We start from the raw sequence: 20,242 nt of genomic DNA on the forward strand, positions 1-20,242 counted from the left end.
GTGCTGACGGACGACCAGACGGACGTACAGACGGACGTACAGACAATATTGAGTTATGGGGTATATGGGGTACAGTCTTTTGTCTGTGAACTTGTGGGGTGCAACATTCACAAGTTTTAATGAGCTATGGACATCACATTTAAATTCCGTTCACTCCGTCGCTAAAAAACATGCGCAGTGAGGTTTAATGATGAATTATGGGGAAAACACAAGATTACTTGCATTAAATTTCGTCTCCTATAGGCGACGAAGATATTTGCACGGAATGAGTCGTTAATTCACCCCACAAGTATATCTGAGCGAGTACGAAAGACAACCAATTACTATAGGACACCAGCGGTGGGGACCCTAAAATAAATAGCTACCATTTTTGTTAGGAAACTTTGATATATTGTTTCAGTTATTTTTTTTTCATTAGAAAAAACCTATTGTCTATTTTGGTTTATTTCAATACCAAAAACATGAATTTGAGGACTTTTCAAAAGCATTAAGTTTGAGCAAGTGATAGCCTATACATGACGCGGGCTGTATCAGTATTATCCATGAACGGAGTGTCTAGTCTACCACTGGCGGATTTAATGGGGGCACACACCCCCCCCCCCCCCCCCCTAAAATTGTATGAATCTATCGTGAAATACACTAGAATGCAGGATTTTGCATTTACCTGCTAACATTTTTCTCAGGGGGAGTACCCCCGGACCCCCCCCCCCCAAACTGAAAATCCTGTATCCGACACTGTCTACAGTCATCACAGTAGACAGTACAAAAATTATAAATAAAATTGAGCTCTATGATTTTTATCCCTAGGATATGTCTGATTCTAGGTTTCAAACTAGGGGCAGATAATGTAGTATTAGGATTTAGCTTGGTAATTCTTAACAAAACAACTCAGTCTGGTGGCCAGTCTATTATACTGTATGTATATACTCTAGGAAATATTTCTTAGTTCTAAGTACCCATGTCTGCTTATGTAAAATAAGAAAATGGTCCATAATTTATTTTTCTTCACAAATTATTCGGTGAATGAACAAGTATATTTTCTTGTAATTTAAAATTTTACTCGTCATCTGCAATACCCTCAAACTTTTGCCTATTTTCAGCCATTAGACCCCTGGCCTTATCCCCAGTAAAATATCTTATTACGGTATGCCGAATTCCAAGACTTTCATGGCATCAAATTACTAAACTTTGCCAGACATGTGCTGTGCTGAAATTCAAGGACTATTTGCAACATACCCATTACATATATATGTAAGGACCCAGAGGAAAAACAGAGATAATGAAATCTGAGAACTTCCAACAGATTACTGAATATACATCTTAACAAACTGTGCCCCTATCTTAGCCCGTTTTTGCTTTGGTCGAACATATTTAAGATCTTATCAGTAGATTTAAAAAGAGACATTGTAAAATTCACATAAAGGCAATGTGTTATTATTATTAAGTTATCCTTCAATTAGAATTAGTTTCATTAGACTGTAATATTTCTGTTGTTTTTGTGTGGGGAGTTTACTGCATCTGATAACTGTAACTTTGGAAGTAAGAAGATGTAGTTTACGTTTATATTTATATATTTAACAAAATTAATAACCATTCATCTTATCACACTGCAGGGAAAGTTGATATTAAGGTGTTTAAATATCATATATCTGTTCTATGTAACATGGAATGTGTAAATAAGTGATCTATTTGAAAAACCTCAACGGATCTTCATCATCTACCACTCTTGACAAGACACTTGACTAGCTAGACTGTGAAGTTTATACCAATACTCTGACAGGACACTAGATAAGCTAGACTGTGAAGTTTATACCAATACTCTGACAGGACACTAGATAAGCTTGACTGTGAAGTTTATACCAATACTCTGACAGGACACTTGACTAGCTTGACTGTGAAGTTTATACCAATACTCTGACAGGACACTAGATAAGCTAGACTGTGAAGTTTATACCAATACTCTGACAGGACACTAGATAAGCTTGACTGTGAAGTTTATACCAATACTCCGACAGGACACTAGATAAGCTAGACTGTGAAGTTTATACCAATACTCCGACAGGACACTAGATAAGCTTGACTGTGAAGTTTATACCAATACTCCGACAGGACACTAGATAAGCTTGACTGTGAAGTTTATACCAATACTCTGACAGGACACTTGATAAGCTAGACTGTGAAGTGTATACCAATACTCCGACAGGACACTAGATAAGCTTGACTGTGAAGTTTACACCAATACTCTGACAGGACACTTGACTAGCTAGACTGTGAAGTTTATACCAATACTCTGACAGGACACTAGATAAGCTAGACTGTGAAGTGTATACCAATACTCCGACAGGACACTAGATAAGCTTGACTGTGAAGTTTACACCAATACTCTGACAGGACACTTGACTAGCTAGACTGTGAAGTTTATACCAATACTCTGACAGGACACTAGATAAGCTAGACTGTGAAGTTTATACCAATACTCCGACAGGACACTAGATAAGCTAGACTGTGAAGTTTATACCAATACTCTGACAGGACACTTGATAAGCTTGACTGTGGAGTTTATACCAATACTCTGACAGGACACTTGATAAGCTAGACTGTGAAGTTTATACCAATACTCCGACAGGACACTAGATAAGCTTGACTGTGAAGTTTATACCAATACTCCGACAGGACACTAGATAAGCTAGACTGTGAAGTTTATACCAATACTCTGACAGGACACTTGATAAGCTTGACTGTGGAGTTTATACCAATACTCTGACAGGACACTTGATAAGCTAGACTGTGAAGTTTATACCAATACTCCGACAGGACACTAGATAAGCTAGACTGTGAAGTTTACACCAATACTCTGACAGGACACTTGACTAGCTAGACTGTGAAGTTTATACCAATACTCTGACAGGACACTAGATAAGCTAGACTGTGAAGTTTACACCAATACTCTGACAGGACACTAGATAAGCTTGACTGTGAAGTTTATACCAATACTCTGACAGGACACTTGACTAGCTTGACTGTGAAGTTTATACTAATACTCTGACAGGACACTTGACTAGCTAGACTGTGAAGTTTATACCAATACTCTGACAGGACACTAGATAAGCTTGACTGTGAAGTTTATACCAATACTCTGACAGGACACTTGACTAGCTTGACTGTGAAGTTTATACCAATACTCTGACAGGACACTTGACTAGCTAGACTCTAAGTTTACACCAATACTCTGACAGAACACTAGATAAGCTAGACTGTGAAGTTTATACCAATACTCTGACAGGACACTAGATAAGCTAGACTGTGAAGTTTATACCAATACTCTGACAGGACACTTGACTAGCTAGACTGTGATGTTTATACCAATACTCTGACAGGACACTAGATAAGCTAGACTGTGAAGTTTATACGAATACTCTGACAGGACACTTGACTAGCTAGACTGTGAAGTTTATACCAATACTCTGACAGGACACTTGATTAGCTAGACTGTGAAGTTTATACCAATACTCTGACAGGACACTTGACTAGCTAGACTGTGAAGTTTATACCAATACTCTGACAGGACACTTGATTAGCTAGACTGTAAGTTTATACCAATACTCTGACAGGACACTAGATAAGCTTGACTGTGAAGTTTATACCAATACTCTGACAGGACACTTGACTAGCTAGACTGTGAAGTTTATACCAATACTCTGACAGGACACTAGATAAGCTTGACTGTGAAGTTTATACCAATACTCTGACAGGACACTAGATAAGCTTGACTGTGAAGTTTATACCAACACTCTGACAGGACACTAGATAAGCTTGACTGTGAAGTTTATACCAATACTCTAAAACAAAGAATAAAAATATAAATAAACCTTGGTTTAACAAAGATTGTAAACTTGCCAGAAACGCCTTTAATTAATATAAAATAAGGTACAAATTTAACAAATCAACAGAAACTAAGCTCACGATGAATATAAAAGGGAGAGAATATAGAAAAGAACTAAGAAAGAACTACAAAAAATATCAAGCGAAATGCGTAAAAGAATTAAGGGAGAACTCGAAACGGAACCCAGAGTTCTGGAAAACGCTGAACAATTTTTCACAAAACAAGAAAACAGAAACGAACATACCTATAGACGTTTTATATGATTATTTTAAACAAGAGATCCCAGAGGGATCTTGGCGCCCACCATTGAATGATCTTCATAGGTTCCATGTCAGATTGATCTTTTCTCTATTTTTCCCTTCATTTTACTAATCTGTGTAAATTGAGACATCCCTCCAGTACTTTTCAAACAAGGGAATCCTTGCTATATAAGAAATTTGAGATTTAACGATAATGGCTGTTTGTTTGCCAGGTTGTTTTCAGGACAGACTGGTCCAAAAATGCAATACAAGGGACCAAGGGGAACCTACTTATGAAATTTGAGAAAGATCCATTCAGTACTTTGAGAAATAGAGATAACAAACTTCAATTGTCAAAATCCAAGATGGCTGCCTGTCGGCCATGTTGTTTTCAGATTGGTCTCAAAACGCAATATGCATAACTAGGCACCAAGGGAAACCTACATATGAAATTTCAGAAAGATCCCTTCAGTACATTCTCAGAAATAGTGATAACAAACTTCAATTGTCAAAATCCATGATGGCTGCCTGTCGGCCATGTTGTTTTCCGATTGGTCTCAAATCGCAATATGCATAACTAGGCACCAAGGGGAACCTACATATGAAATTTGAGAAAGATCCCTTAAGTACTTTCTCAGAAATAGTGATAAACTTCAATTGTCAAAATCCAAGATGGCTGCCTGTCGGCCATGTTGTTTTCGGATTGGTCTCAAAACGCAATATGCATAGCTAGGCACCAAGGGGAACCTTCATATGAAATTTGAGAAAGATCCCTTCAGTACTTTCTCAGAAATAGCGATAACAATCTTCAATTGTCAAAATCCAAGATGGCTGCCTGTCGGCCATGTTGTTTTCCGATTGGTCTCAAATCGCAATATGCATAACTAGGCACCAAGGGGAACCTACATATGAAATTTGAGAAAGATCCCTTAAGTACTTTCTCAGAAATAGCGATAACAAACTTCAATTGTCAAAATCCAAGATGGCTGCCTGTCGGCCATGTTGTTTTCGGATTGGTCTCAAAACGCAATATGCATAACTAGGCACCAAGGGGAACCTTCATATGAAATTTGAGAAAGATCCCTTCAGTGCTTTCTCAGAAATAGTGATAACAAACTTCAATTGTCAAAATCCAAGATGGCTGCCTGTCGGCCATGTTGTTTTCCGATTGGTCTCAAAACGCAATATGCATAACTAGGCACCAAGGGGAACCTTCATATGAAATTTGAGAAAGATCCCTTAAGTACTTTCTCAGAAATAGCGATAACAAACTTCAATTGTCAAAATCCAAGATGGCTGCCTGTCGGCCATGTTGTTTTCCGATTGGTCTCAAAACGCAATATGCATAACTAGGCACCAAGGGGAACCTACATATGAAATTTGAGAAAGATCCCTTCAGTACTTTCTGAGAAATAGCGATAACAAGAATTGTTTACGGACGGAGGGACGGACGGACGGACGGAGGGACGGACGGACGACGGACCACGGACGCAGGGCGATTTGAATAGCCCACCATCTGATGATGGTGGGCTAAAAACTTAACACATCTGAAGAAGAAAATGATAATGTTGTAAATGAATTTGATAACCTTGATGATAACGATAATGACGTCAATAATACACTGAACCGACCAATAAACGAGCTAGAAATACAGAAAGCTATTCGATTACTAAAAAATAACAAAGCGTCCGGCCCAGATCGTATTTTGAATGAATATTTGAAAAACTCCCCACCGGAGATGCTCCCTGTTTACTGTAAATTATTCAATATAATTTTAGACACGGGGATTATTCCGGATAGTTGGAGTGTCGGTATCATCAAACCGATATACAACAAGAGATCCCAGAGGGATCTTGGCGCCCACCATTGAATGATCTTTATAGGTTCCATGTCAGATTGATCTTTTCCCTACTTTTCCCTTCCTCTAAGTCATACTTATCTGTGTAAATTCAGAAACAGCCCTCTTGTACTATTCAAACAAGGGGAACCTATATATAGAATTTAAGATTTAGCTATTATGGCTGTCTGTCGGCCATGTTGTTTTCGTATTGGTCCCAGTATGCAAAACTAGGCACTGAGGGGAACCTACATATGAAATTTGAAAAAGATCCCTTCAGTACTTTCACAGAAATAGCGATAACAAACTTCAATTGTCAAAATCCAAGATGGCTGCCTGTCAGCCATGTTGTTTTCTGATTAGTCTCAAAATGCAATATGCATAACGAGGCACTGAGGGGAACCTGCATATGTAATTCCAGAAAGATCCCTTCATTACTTTCTGAGAAATAGCGATAACAAATTTTAATTGTCAAAATCCAAGATGGCTGCCTGTCAGCAATTTTGTTTTCCGATTGGTCTCAAAATGCAATATGCATAAGAAGGCTCCAAGGGGAACCTCCATATGAAATTTGAGAAAGATCCCTTCAGTTCTTACACAGAAAAAGCGATAACAAATTTCAATTGTCAAAATCCAAGATGGCTGCCTGTCGGCCATGTTGTTTTCCGATTGGTCTCAAAATGCAATATGCATAAGAAGGCACCAAGGGGAACCTGCATATGAAATTTCAGAAAGATCCCTTCATTACTTTCACAGAAATAGCGATAACAAACTTTAATTGTCAGAATCCAAGATGTCTGCCTGTCGGCCATGTTGTTTTCTAATTAGTCTCAAAATGCAATATGCATAACCAGGAACAAAGAGGAACCTGCATATGAAATTTGAGAAAGATCCCTTCAGTACTTTCACAGAAATAGCGATAACAAACTTCAATTGTCAAAATCCAAGATGGCTGCCTGTCGGCCATTTTGTTTTCCGATTGGTCCCAAAATGCAATATGCATAACTAGGCACCAAAGGGAACCTATATATGAAATTTGAGAAAGATCCCTTCAGTGCTTCCTCAGAAATAGCGATAACAAACTCAAATTGTCAAAATCCAAGATGGCTGCCTGTCGGCCATGTTGTTTTCCGATTGGTCCCAAAATGCAATATGCATAACTAGGCACCAAAGGGAACCTACATATGAAATTTGAGAAAGATCCCTTCAGTACTTCCTCAGAAATAGCGATAACAAACTCCAATTGTCAAAATCCAAGATGGCTGCCTGTCGGCCATGTTGTTTTCAGATCGGTCCCAAAATGCAATATGCATAACTAGGCACCAAGGGGAACCTACATATGAAATTTGAGAAAGATCTCTTAAATACTTTCTCAGAAATAGAGATAACAAACTTCAATTGTCAAAATCCAAGATGGCTGCCTGTCGGCCATGTTGTTTTCCGATCGGTCCCAAAATGCAATATGCACAACTAGGCACCAAGGGGAACCTACATATGAAATTTGAAAAAGATCCCATCAGTACTTTCTCAGAAATAGCGATAACAAGAATTGTTTACGGACGGAGGGACGGACGGACGACGGACGGACGACGGACCACGGACGCAGGGCGATTTGAATAGCCCACCATCTGATGATGGTGGGCTAAACATAAAGGTAGTCCGGAAGACCCAGATAACTATAGAGCTATCACATTGATAAGTTGTCTTGGCAAATTATTTACTTCAATAATAAATACTCGCCTTAATGAATATGAAAAACAAATTAATTTAATATCTCGAAATCAGGCAGGCTTTAGGAAAGGCTACTCAACTATAGACAACGTTTTCGTTATGCACATTCTCATATCTATATATCTTTCAAGCGGAAAAAAATTATACTGTACCTTTATAGACTTTAAAAAGGCTTTTGATACTGTATGGAGAGCAGGCCTTTGGCAAAAATTACATAACAGTAATGTAAGTGGTAAATGTTTCAAAGTTATTTTTAACATGTATAATAATATTAAATCATGTGTTCAATTCAATTCCAAAACGTCTGATTTCTTCCCCTGCCTAATTGAAGTCAGACAAGGGGAAAATTTATCTCCCTTTCTTTTTTCTGTATTTCTTAATGACATTGAAAGTTATTTTGCCTCTTTAGGTAGTCATCCACTTGAAACTTTACGGGATAAGCTTTTTAATGAACTACATATTTTTGTTGAAATTTTTGTGCTTTTATATGCTGATGATACTGTGTTATTCTCAGAAAGTCCAGAAGGTTTGCAAAGTGCGTTAAATGTATTTCAGATTTATTGTGAAACTTGGAAGCTTAAAATTAATATAAATAAAACAAAAGTTATGGTATTTTGTAAGAAAAAAAGCAAACAACATCATGTATTTTTATTGCAAAATGAAACTTTAGAAAATGTAGATAATTTCACTTACTTAGGAATTACGTTTAATTACAATGGCAATTTTGTCAACGCGAGACGTAGACTGTTCGATCAGGCACAAAAGTCAATATTTTCTATATATAAAAAAATCAGGAATCTTTCCCTTCCGATAGATATACAACTAAAACTTTTTGATTCCTTAGTAGAGCCGATCCTATTGTATGGGTCAGAGGTATGGGGATTCGAAAATTTGAAAATGACCGAGCAGTTTCACCTTAAGTTTTGCAAAAGGATTCTGAAAGTGAGGTCTACTACCCCAAATTTTATGATTTATGGTAAGCTAGGTCGTGTGCCGTTAGAAATAAATGTTAAATTAAGATTGGTATGTTTTTGGAATAGACTGTTAAGCAATGATAATAAATTAAGTAGCATTCTATTACAATTAGCCCTACAATTGCAAAATGACGCTAGTTTTTCCTTTAAATGGATTAAATGTTTACAAAATATTTTTAACGAAACTGGATTTTCTTTTATATTTGATAATAAAATACAGATGCCTGATAATTTCTACAAAGATGTTTTGAAACAACGTTTGATTGATCAGTTTATACAAAGATGGTTTTCCGACTGTGCTAACTCATCTCGTGGACAATTCTACTCTGTTTTCAAAACAGAATTTTGTATAGAAAAATATTTACTAAATCTGCCAGAACATGCCAGAATACAAATACATGTAACAAAACTGCGCACATCGAATGTTAAATTCCCAATAGAAACGGGTAGATGGTATAATATCTCTAGAGAGAATCGTTTATGTAATTTATGCGCGGAAAGTATTGGCGACGAATTTCATTACTTGTTTGTATGCAACAATACTGCTTTATCTTCCCTAAGAAACAAATATATACCTCGCTATTATTATACAAACCCAAATATCGATAAGTTAAAGGGTTTTTTATCAATATGCAACCAACAAGTTCTGATAGGTTTATCTATTTTCGTAACCAAAATGTCTCCTCTTTTGTAATTAATTCTTGTGCAAATGTTCATCTATTCTGGTTTAAATATTAAGCTGTTTATATGTATACATTTATAAACATAGTGTATATTTATAAGAATGAGTTATATATAGGTGCGTGTGCGAGCGCGTGTCTAAATTGTATAATTACACGCTCATGTATGAGAATATCATGTTTTTGAACGTATGCATTGTGTGTGTGTGTGTGGCTGGTGTTATTATATACACACATGTACATGTAACTGTTATTACCAAAGTTAACTGTCCATTCTGTCAAATGTATTTGTATGCCTCCTCATGTTACACATATCTTATGTGTCTGAGTGTTGAATAAAATCTGAATCTGTTAAAATCTGACAGGACTCTAGATAAGCTTGACTGTGAAGTTTATACCAATACTCTGACAGGACACATGATAAGCTAGTTCATACCAATATTTTTGATGTTTGAAAAGACAAAAACAACCATTCAAAATCTGTACGACCAGTTCTGACTGGATTTTATTGTAAAATGACAAAAATGTATATATATATAAATTTTATTATGAGACAGGCAATCACAAATCTTCTATAAATAGGCATCCATCAACCTCTCATGCGTTGTCAGATCACAGTTACAGCTGCTGGAGAATGGATTTCCCATTAAACACCCCCCTCCACATCATCAATGTATGTTTGTTGTGTCAATGACAAGTTGAAAGAGTAGTTTTTTACTTCACAGAATCACACTTGATCTGAACGTTTCGATGTTTTTAATTGATTACAAAGCACACACTTACTAGTAACTATGGTACAAGCTTGAATCTACGATCAATAGTACGCAGATCTAGTGATGATACAGGGATTGAAATCAATTTATCCCTGTTGTAATAAATATAAATCAAATAACATTGGTCAACATCATGTGCAATGGTCAATGTAATGCAACTTTGGTCAATGGGTCAACATGACTTAACCTTGGTCAACACAACATGACCTTGCTCAATGTGACTTGAATTAGGTCAATAAGATGTGACCTTGATCAACAAGTCAACATGAGATGATAAAATGTGTGACCTTGAGATCTAAGTTTTCATTGGTTATAAAATAAATGCTATCAACAGTAATATCGTAATACAAAGTGATTAAAACTCAAAAAAAGTACAATACTCGGTGTTATCACAGATCAATGAATGATGGACGCTAGTTTGTGCCCGATGCACCTTTACACAACTACATAGGCTAGAGACAATCAGAAGTGACGACATCAAAACAATACAAAGGGAAACCCTCAAATTAAACAATAACATCATAAATTACTGAAACCATTAAAATGAATAAGATTATAAATATATCTCACAGATAATCAGTTTGTGCTATTTCAAAAATCTAAGAACAGAAATATAAATATAGACTCTAGCACGATATGCTATCACGGGGATATTACCTGTGACGGCTGCCTACACGAACTACTGGCGGTGTGAACTATGTTAGTCCTCATCTATACCTCTACGTGTCTATCACAATTACATGGCAAATTAACAATTTCTCATTTACAATTACCACCAATGGTTGATTTCACATTAATTTGTCTGTGCAAAGTTTAGGACATGATTAAGTTCATTTTTAAATAATTTCTTTTGAATAGTATATTACCTTTCATACTAAATGGGCATACGTTTATCAATACATGTAACAAATATACCAAACCTATCACACTTTGGCTTGGTAATCAGACTACAGTGAGTTGTACAATAAATAAGTGGTCCCGTACTTACTACAAATAGAGGTAAGGTAGACTGTAAACTTAAACCCACATTCACTAGACCACACTACAATGGACGGACATTGGCAGATCTTTTGTCATAAATAAAATCTCAGTATTTGTTAGTCTTATAACTTCTGATTTCTGGCAGAATGTTGACTTTTGGTCTACAATCTTTGATAGCCTAGAGAGCTCACAGCATTTCTAGGAGATTCTGTGTCTGTGAGTATCCAATAACACTGTCATCCCCACAATATCCTCGACACTGCCTGTGGACATGGTAGTTGACTTATGTTGGAATGGTGCGTGCCTTGCCTCCATGGGCCGATAGTTCACGAACCTTATCTGACCAGTATTCACTGCTTTGCTGTAGCTGTATGGAAAGCTGTGAAAATAAACATAAACATGAGGTCAGAGGTCAGGGGTCATTAACAAAGGTCAACACAGAATTAGTTATATAGTTACTCTCCAGACATTTTGGTGAGGTGGATTTATAAAGTGTTGACTGTCAGACTTTTATTAACTTAAAAAAAAAAATTTCATTCAGTTTGTTTGATTGATATTATTTTGAACTGCTGTAATTGTAGTTAATGTATCCTGTTTGGCAGGAACCTTCTAAGTAACTGATTTCAAGTTTTCAAAGTAGAAATCTACACAATAGTAATTATACATTGTGACCTGGATGTACCTTTTACCTAACATTAAGGTATTGGTGCATACTCATATAAATCTGACTTAATAACTCAAACATGCAGATTAATTTCTAGTTATCTACCTACTGTTATGTAGAGATTTAATCCCAACATTGTCTACCCTGACATACAGATTAAATACTAGTCAGAGTTATCTACTTTGACCTACAGAGTAATCATAGAGTTATCTCCCCTTACAAACATATTTCATCCTAAAGTTATCTATCTACTGTTATATAGAGGTTTAATCCTAACATTGTCTACCCTGACATAGAGATTTCATCCTAATGATATCTTCCCTGATACACAGATTAAATCATATATATCTACCTTGAGAGAGATTAATCATATATATCTACCCTGAGAGAGATTAATCATATATATCTACCCTGAGAGAGATTAATCATATATATCTACCTTGAGAGAGATTAATCATATATATCTACCTTGAGAGAGATTAATCATATATATCTACCTTGAGAGAGATTAATCATAAATATATCTACCTTGAGAGAGATTAATAATATATATCTACCCTGAGAGAGATTAATCATATATATCTACCTTGAGAGATTAATCATATATATCTACCTTGAGAGAGACTTATCATATATATCTACCCTGAGAGAGATTAATCATATATATCTACCCCGAGAGAGATTGATCATATATATCTACCCTGAGAGAGATTAATCATATATATCTACCTTGAGAGAGATTAATCATATATATCTACCCTGAGAGAGATTAATCATATATATCTACCTTGAGAGAGATTAATCATATATATCTACCCCGAGAGAGATTGATCATATACATATGTATATCTACCCTGACATACAGATTTCATCCTAAAGTTATCTATCTACTATCTAATGTTATATAGAGGTTTGATCCTAACATTGTCTACCCTGACATACAGACTAAATCATATATATCTACCCTGACATATATATTCAATCCTCGAGTTATCTCCCTGACATACAGATTCAATCCTTGAGTTATCTCCCCTGACATACAGATTCAATCCTTGAGTTATCTCCTCTGACATACAGATTCAATCCTTGAGTTATCTCCCCTGACATACAGATTTAATCCTTGAGTTATCTCCCCTGACATACAGATTCAATCCTTGAGTTATCTCCCCTGATATACAGATTCAATCCTTGATTTATCTCCCCTGACATACAGATTCAATCCTTGAGTTATCTCCCCTGACATACAGATTCAATCCTTGAGTTATCTCCCCTGATATACAGATTCAATCCTTGATTTATCTCCCCTGACATACAGATTCAATCCTTGAGTTATCTCCCCTGATATACAGATTCAATCCTTGAGTTATCTCCTCTGACATACAGATTCAATCCTTGAGTTATCTCCCCTGATATACAGATTTAATCCTTGAGTTATCTCCCCTGATATACAGATTTAATCCTTGAGTTATCTCCCCTGACATACAGATTCAATCCTTGAGTTATCTCCCCTGACATATATTCAATCATCCAGTTATCTCCCCTGACATACAGATTCAATCCTTGAGTTATCTCCCCTGATATACAGATTCAATCCTTGAGTTATCTCCCCTGATATACAGACTCAATCCTTAGAGCTATCTCCCCTGATATACATATTCAATCCTTGAGTGATCTCCCCTGATATACAGATTCAATCCCTGAGTTATCTACCCTGATATACAGATTCAATTCCAGATTTCAACATTGCGTGGTAATTTTAACATAAAACAATCTTAACATCTTGTCAACAACCTGAAATCTAACTACGAAAAGCATACTGGGAATTTTGTGTATTATCCCCAAATACCGACACCAACACAGTTGTGAAGTAAACAGCTATAGTAAGCGTACTATTGCTAGTTGAATCATGCTTCTTTACTTCTTATACACAAACAGTGTTTTAAATACGATGTTATCTATCATTATAAAACTATTAAGCTTCAAATTATCAACACATACTGTTAATTATAAGGCACATGTTAAACAATATTTCACAACTCAAAATATTACTCATACACTTTAGATCTTAATAATGCTTGAAACAAAACTCTTTGTCAAAAAAATAAAATTAAAATAAATTAAACAAAAACAATTCACAGCAAACAAATGTCAGGAATTCATTTAGAAGACAAGCAACTATCTGCATTATGGAAAACTTCTAATGCATTCCACACTAGACTACTGGGAGAAAACCAACCTAGTATGTGGCAGGGTACTGCTGTGGCAATAAAAAAATAAAGACAAAATCAGTGTATACTAGTGTAAACCTACAAAATTTACATAATCACACGGGATACACACAACACGAAGGGCATCCTGAAACACATAGGCTATATGTAATCACCTGAAACAGTCTATTTATCATAGTTATAGACCTGTTAATAGGCCCGTCTAGGTCTATTGCAGTTTGGTGAATGCAAATGTTGTCTAAATTTATGTGTTAGCCCAGCAGGATAAATATGCTAGATATATAACTAACTTTAAATAAATGGTCTATTGATATATATGTTATAACCTACATATAAGAGCCTACTTCTATTGGCACAATACACTACACTAATATACATGGGGTCCGTTAATGTATCTTGGGAGACTAGGAACATGTGTCCAGGAATTGGTGTTTTGATGAATTATACGGCAGGAATTCACATGGTTACAAACGTAACAGGGTCTGTTACCAAGTGGCTGGACAAATCATCAAAGATGGTCGAAATCTACAGAATAAAGGAAAGAAGTGTACCTCTCCGACTCGCTGTATCCAGTAATTCTTATCCAGATCTTGTGGGTTAGAGATCCCCGCATCATCCAGTCCCTTACCATAGGACTTTCGCTGTAAAACATTTCAAAACAATATAAATTTTGTTTACTTCAGATTACTCACACAGGAGAGGGAACGTTTGTGTTGATCACACTTGGTGGAGTTCTGTAGTAAGTACTTTATCAGATCAGCATTAACCCAATTTTAAAAATCTTTATATCTGTCCTGATGATGATCTGGGGAAGAATGAGTCTGAAGTATAGAGTCCACAACAGGCGACCTTAACCTTACATGTGAAACATACAAGTAGATGAGCAGGCTGGGAAGATAAGAATGGTTTCTTATAGGACATGTGAACATCACTGATAAAAATCTGTAAGAACCATATTGACAAGGGATAATGAGTCACAATAAAATATGTGACATTTGTTTTTGCAAGCAACATGATCAAGGGCAGACAACTGCTGTAAGACATAACATACAAGAAGTTATACTGACAACTTTAGCAGGAACATGTGAGGAAATCAGACGAGGGCAGGGAACATTGTAGTCCTATAAGATAAAACACAAGTAATCCTATAGGACAAAACACATGTTATCCTGTAGGACAAAACACATGTAATCCTATTGGAGAAAACACATGTAATCCTATAGGACAAAACACATGTTATCCTGTAGGACAAAACACATGTAATCCTATTGGACAAAACACATGTAATTCTATATAGGACAAAACACATGTAATCCTGTAGGACAAAACACATGTAATCCTACAGAACAAAACACAAGTAATCCTACAGGACAAAACACATGTTATCCTATAGGACAAAACACATGTAATCCTGTAGGACAAAACACATGTAATCCTGTAGGACAAAACAAAAAAAACATGTAATCCTGTAGGACAAAACACATGTTATTCTGTAGGACAAAACACATGTAATCCTATAGGACAAAACACATGTAATCCTATAGGACAAAACACATGTAATCCTGTAGGACAAAACACATGTAATCCTATAGGACAAACCACATGTAATCCTATAGGACAAAACACATGTAATCCTACAGGACAAAACACATGTAATCCTACAGGACAAAACACATGTAAAAACACAATTAGAATTTTAAAACATATGAGATTAAGATCCATAAACACCTGCAATGACTGATTCAATACATACTAGGTAGCAAACACATGCTGACATCTGGTATTTTTTAAAGGAAATATGGAAATCATAGACAGGAAAAAGAAAGTTTTACAATTTGAGCAGGAAATGAACGACATTATGACAGGTATAAGGACTAACAGACATTTAATGGCCGGTATCCTGTATTATTGCTGTATCAGAATGGGTATAATGTGTGATCTATCTATACTAATTAATAATATGATAGTGTCATACCTACAATGTCTACTTACAGTAAGATATCTCTACAGATTTCTATACTACTCGATTAATAAGATATCTCTATAGATTTCTACACTACTCAATTAAAATTGATATATGTGTTTGGTTTGTACTGTTTAACATATCTGTATATTGACAAATTTCTAAGACAATTCTATAATGTTTTTTAAACAAGCTATGAAGACAATACATTTAGTTCATTAGCCACAATTATTCATACAATGCATCCATTTTCTTTTTATTTCATCCTTCTTCAAAAAAGAAATGCAAACCAACATTTTTTTTCATAGTAGTGGGCAAATAAATACTATAATTATACAACTATTTTTTAATACAAAGAATAAACAAATGAAAATATCTTGTTGTACTGATCCCAATCTTAACAATAAGTTGTTGGACAATGATTTATATTCCTGACATAAATTGTTGAGATTTTCAGGTATGGTTAGTAATTATATAAGATGTCTCTGCTACATTTCCAAGGTTAATACAGTTCTAGAACTAGAGTTACCTGCTCCTTATCCATATGGAAATCCTTGATGTCTACATTGTCCTGTAATGAGTGTGAGAGACTGAAGCACTAGGACTACCACACTGTACTACCACACTGTACTAACACACCATACTAACACACCGTACTAACACACTGTACTTCCACACCGTACTAACACACTGTACTTCCACACTGTACTTCCACACCGTACTACCACACCCTACTTCCACACCGTACTACCACACTGTACTAACACATCGTACTAACACACCCTACTAACACACCGTACTTCCACACCGTACTAACACATCGTACTACCACACTGTACTTCCACACCGTACTACCATACCGTACTACCACACCGTACTACCACACCGTACTAACACACCGTACTACCACACCGTACTACCACACCGTACTAACACACTGTACTACCACACTGTACTAACACACTGTACTAACACACTGTACTACCACACTGTACTAACACACTGTACTACCACACTGTACTACCACACCGTACTAACACACCGTACTACCACACTGTACTAACACACCGTACTAACACACTGTACTAACACACTGTACTACCACACTGTACTAACACACTGTACTACCACACTGTACTAACACACTGTACTTCCACACTGTACTTCCACACCGTACTACCACACCGTACTAACACACCCTACTAACACACCGTACTTCCACACCGTACTACCACACCGTACTAACACACCGTACTACCACACTGTAGTAACACACCGTACTAACACACTGTACTAACACACTGTACTACCACACCCTACTAACACACCCTACTTCCACACCGTACTACCACACTGTACTAACACATCGTACTACCACACCCTACTAACACACCGTACTACCACACTGTACTAACACACTGTACTACCACACTGTACTAACACACTGTACTACCACACTGTACTAACACACTGTACTTCCACAAAGTACTACCACAAAGTACTACCACACTGTACTAACACACCGTACTAACACACCGTACTAACACACCGTACTAACACACTGTACTATAACACACTGTACTAACACACTGTACTATAACACACTGTACTACCACACTGTACTACCACACTGTACTAACACACCGTACTAACACACCGTACTACCACACTGTACTACCACACTGTACTACCACACCGTACTACCACACCGTACTAACACACTGTACTAACACACAGTACTAACACACTGTACTAACACACCGTACTAACACACCGTACTAACACACTGTACTATAACACACTGTACTAACACACCGTACTAACACACCGTACTACCACACTGTACTAACACACTGTACTTCCACAAAGTACTACCACACTGTACTAACACACCGTACTAACACACCGTACTAACACACTGTACTATAACACACTGTACTAACACACTGTACTAACACACCGTACTACCACACTGTACTAACACACTGTACTTCCACAAAGTACTACCACAAAGTACTACCACACTGTACTAACACACCGTACTAACACACCGTACTAACACACCGTACTAACACACTGTACTATAACACACTGTACTAACACACTGTACTATAACACACTGTACTACCACACTGTACTAACACACCGTACTAACACACCGTACTAACACACCGTACTTCCACACTGTACTACCACACCGTACTACCACACTGTACTAACACACAGTACTAACACACTGTACTACCACACCGTACTACCACACCGTACTACCACACCGTACTAACACACAGTACTAACACACCGTACTACCACACAGTACTACCACAAAGTACTACCACACTGTACTAACACACCGTACTAACACACCGTACTAACACACCGTACTAACACACTGTACTACCACACCGTACTACCACACCGTACTAACACACTGTACTATAACACACTGTACTATAACACACTGTACTAACACACTGTACTAACACACCGTACTAACACACTGTACTAACACACTGTACTTCCACAAAGTACTACCACAAAGTACTACCACACTGTACTAACACACAGTACTACCACACTGTACTAACACACAGTACTATCACACTGTATTAACACACTATACTAACACACAGTACTAACACAATGTACTACCACACCGTACTAACACACTGTACTAACACACCGTACTAACACACCGTACTAACACACCGTACTAACACACTGTACTATAACACACTGTACTAACACACTGTACTAACACACCGTACTAACACACTGTACTAACACACCGTACTAACACACAGTACTAACACACTGTACTAACACACCGTACTAACACACCGTACTACCACACTGTACTAACACACTGTACTACCACACCGTACTACCACACAGTACTACCACACTGTACTAACACACAGTACTAACACACTGTACTACCACACTGTACTACCACACTGTACTAACACACCATACTAACACACCGTACTAACACACTGTACTTCCACACCGTACTAACACACTGTACTTCCACACTGTACTTCCACACCGTACTACCACACCCTACTTCCACACCGTACTACCACACTGTACTAACACATCGTACTAACACACCCTACTAACACACCGTACTTCCACACCGTACTAACACATCGTACTACCACACTGTACTTCCACACCGTACTACCATACCGTACTACCACACCGTACTACCACACCGTACTAACACACCGTACTAACACACCGTACTACCACACCGTACTACCACACCGTACTAACACACTGTACTACCACACTGTACTAACACACTGTACTACCACACTGTACTAACACACTGTACTACCACACTGTACTACCACACCGTACTAACACACCGTACTACCACACTGTACTAACACACCGTACTAACACACTGTACTAACACACTGTACTACCACACTGTACTAACACACTGTACTACCACACTGTACTAACACACTGTACTTCCACACTGTACTTCCACACCGTACTACCACACCGTACTAACACACCCTACTAACACACCGTACTTCCACACCGTACTACCACACCGTACTAACACACCGTACTACCACACTGTACTAACACACCGTACTAACACACTGTACTAACACACTGTACTACCACACCCTACTAACACACCCTACTTCCACACCGTACTACCACACTGTACTAACACATCGTACTACCACACCCTACTAACACACCGTACTACCACACTGTACTAACACACTGTACTACCACACTGTACTAACACACTGTACTACCACACTGTACTAACACACTGTACTTCCACAAAGTACTACCACAAAGTACTACCACACTGTACTAACACACCGTACTAACACACCGTACTAACACACCGTACTAACACACTGTACTATAACACACTGTACTAACACACTGTACTATAACACACTGTACTACCACACTGTACTACCACACTGTACTAACACACCGTACTAACACACCGTACTACCACACTGTACTACCACACTGTACTACCACACCGTACTACCACACCGTACTAACACACTGTACTAACACACAGTACTAACACACTGTACTAACACACCGTACTAACACACCGTACTAACACACTGTACTATAACACACTGTACTAACACACCGTACTAACACACCGTACTACCACACTGTACTAACACACTGTACTTCCACAAAGTACTACCACACTGTACTAACACACCGTACTAACACACCGTACTAACACACTGTACTATAACACACTGTACTAACACACTGTACTAACA

General features: G+C 37.3%; 1 protein-coding gene across 19 annotated transcripts in view; it reads right to left on the reverse strand.

Annotated features, from left to right (window-relative positions):
• Window positions 1-9,822: 9,822 nt before the first annotated feature.
• LOC117338177 (early endosome antigen 1-like) overlaps window positions 9,823-20,242 on the reverse strand; it is a 103,236-nt gene continuing 92,816 nt past the window's right edge. For 14 of the 19 annotated variants that reach the window (XM_033899410.1, XM_033899420.1, XM_033899425.1 and 11 more), the window contains 3 exons: window positions 16,483-16,524; window positions 14,542-14,631; window positions 9,823-11,477 (listed from right to left, as the gene is read on the reverse strand). In XM_033899410.1, coding sequence (XP_033755301.1) covers window positions 11,382-11,477; window positions 14,542-14,631; window positions 16,483-16,524 — 228 coding nt within the window. In that variant the 3' untranslated portion in view covers window positions 9,823-11,381. Of the gene's footprint in view, window positions 11,478-13,998; window positions 14,020-14,541; window positions 14,632-16,482; window positions 16,525-20,242 lie in introns of all 19 variants that reach the window. The other 5 variants (XM_033899414.1, XM_033899413.1, XM_033899419.1 and 2 more) reach the window with 5 other exon arrangements.

The sequence above is a fragment of the Pecten maximus genome, chromosome 11 (assembly GCF_902652985.1).
Source record: "Pecten maximus chromosome 11, xPecMax1.1, whole genome shotgun sequence".
NCBI lineage: Eukaryota > Metazoa > Mollusca > Bivalvia > Pectinida > Pectinidae > Pecten > Pecten maximus.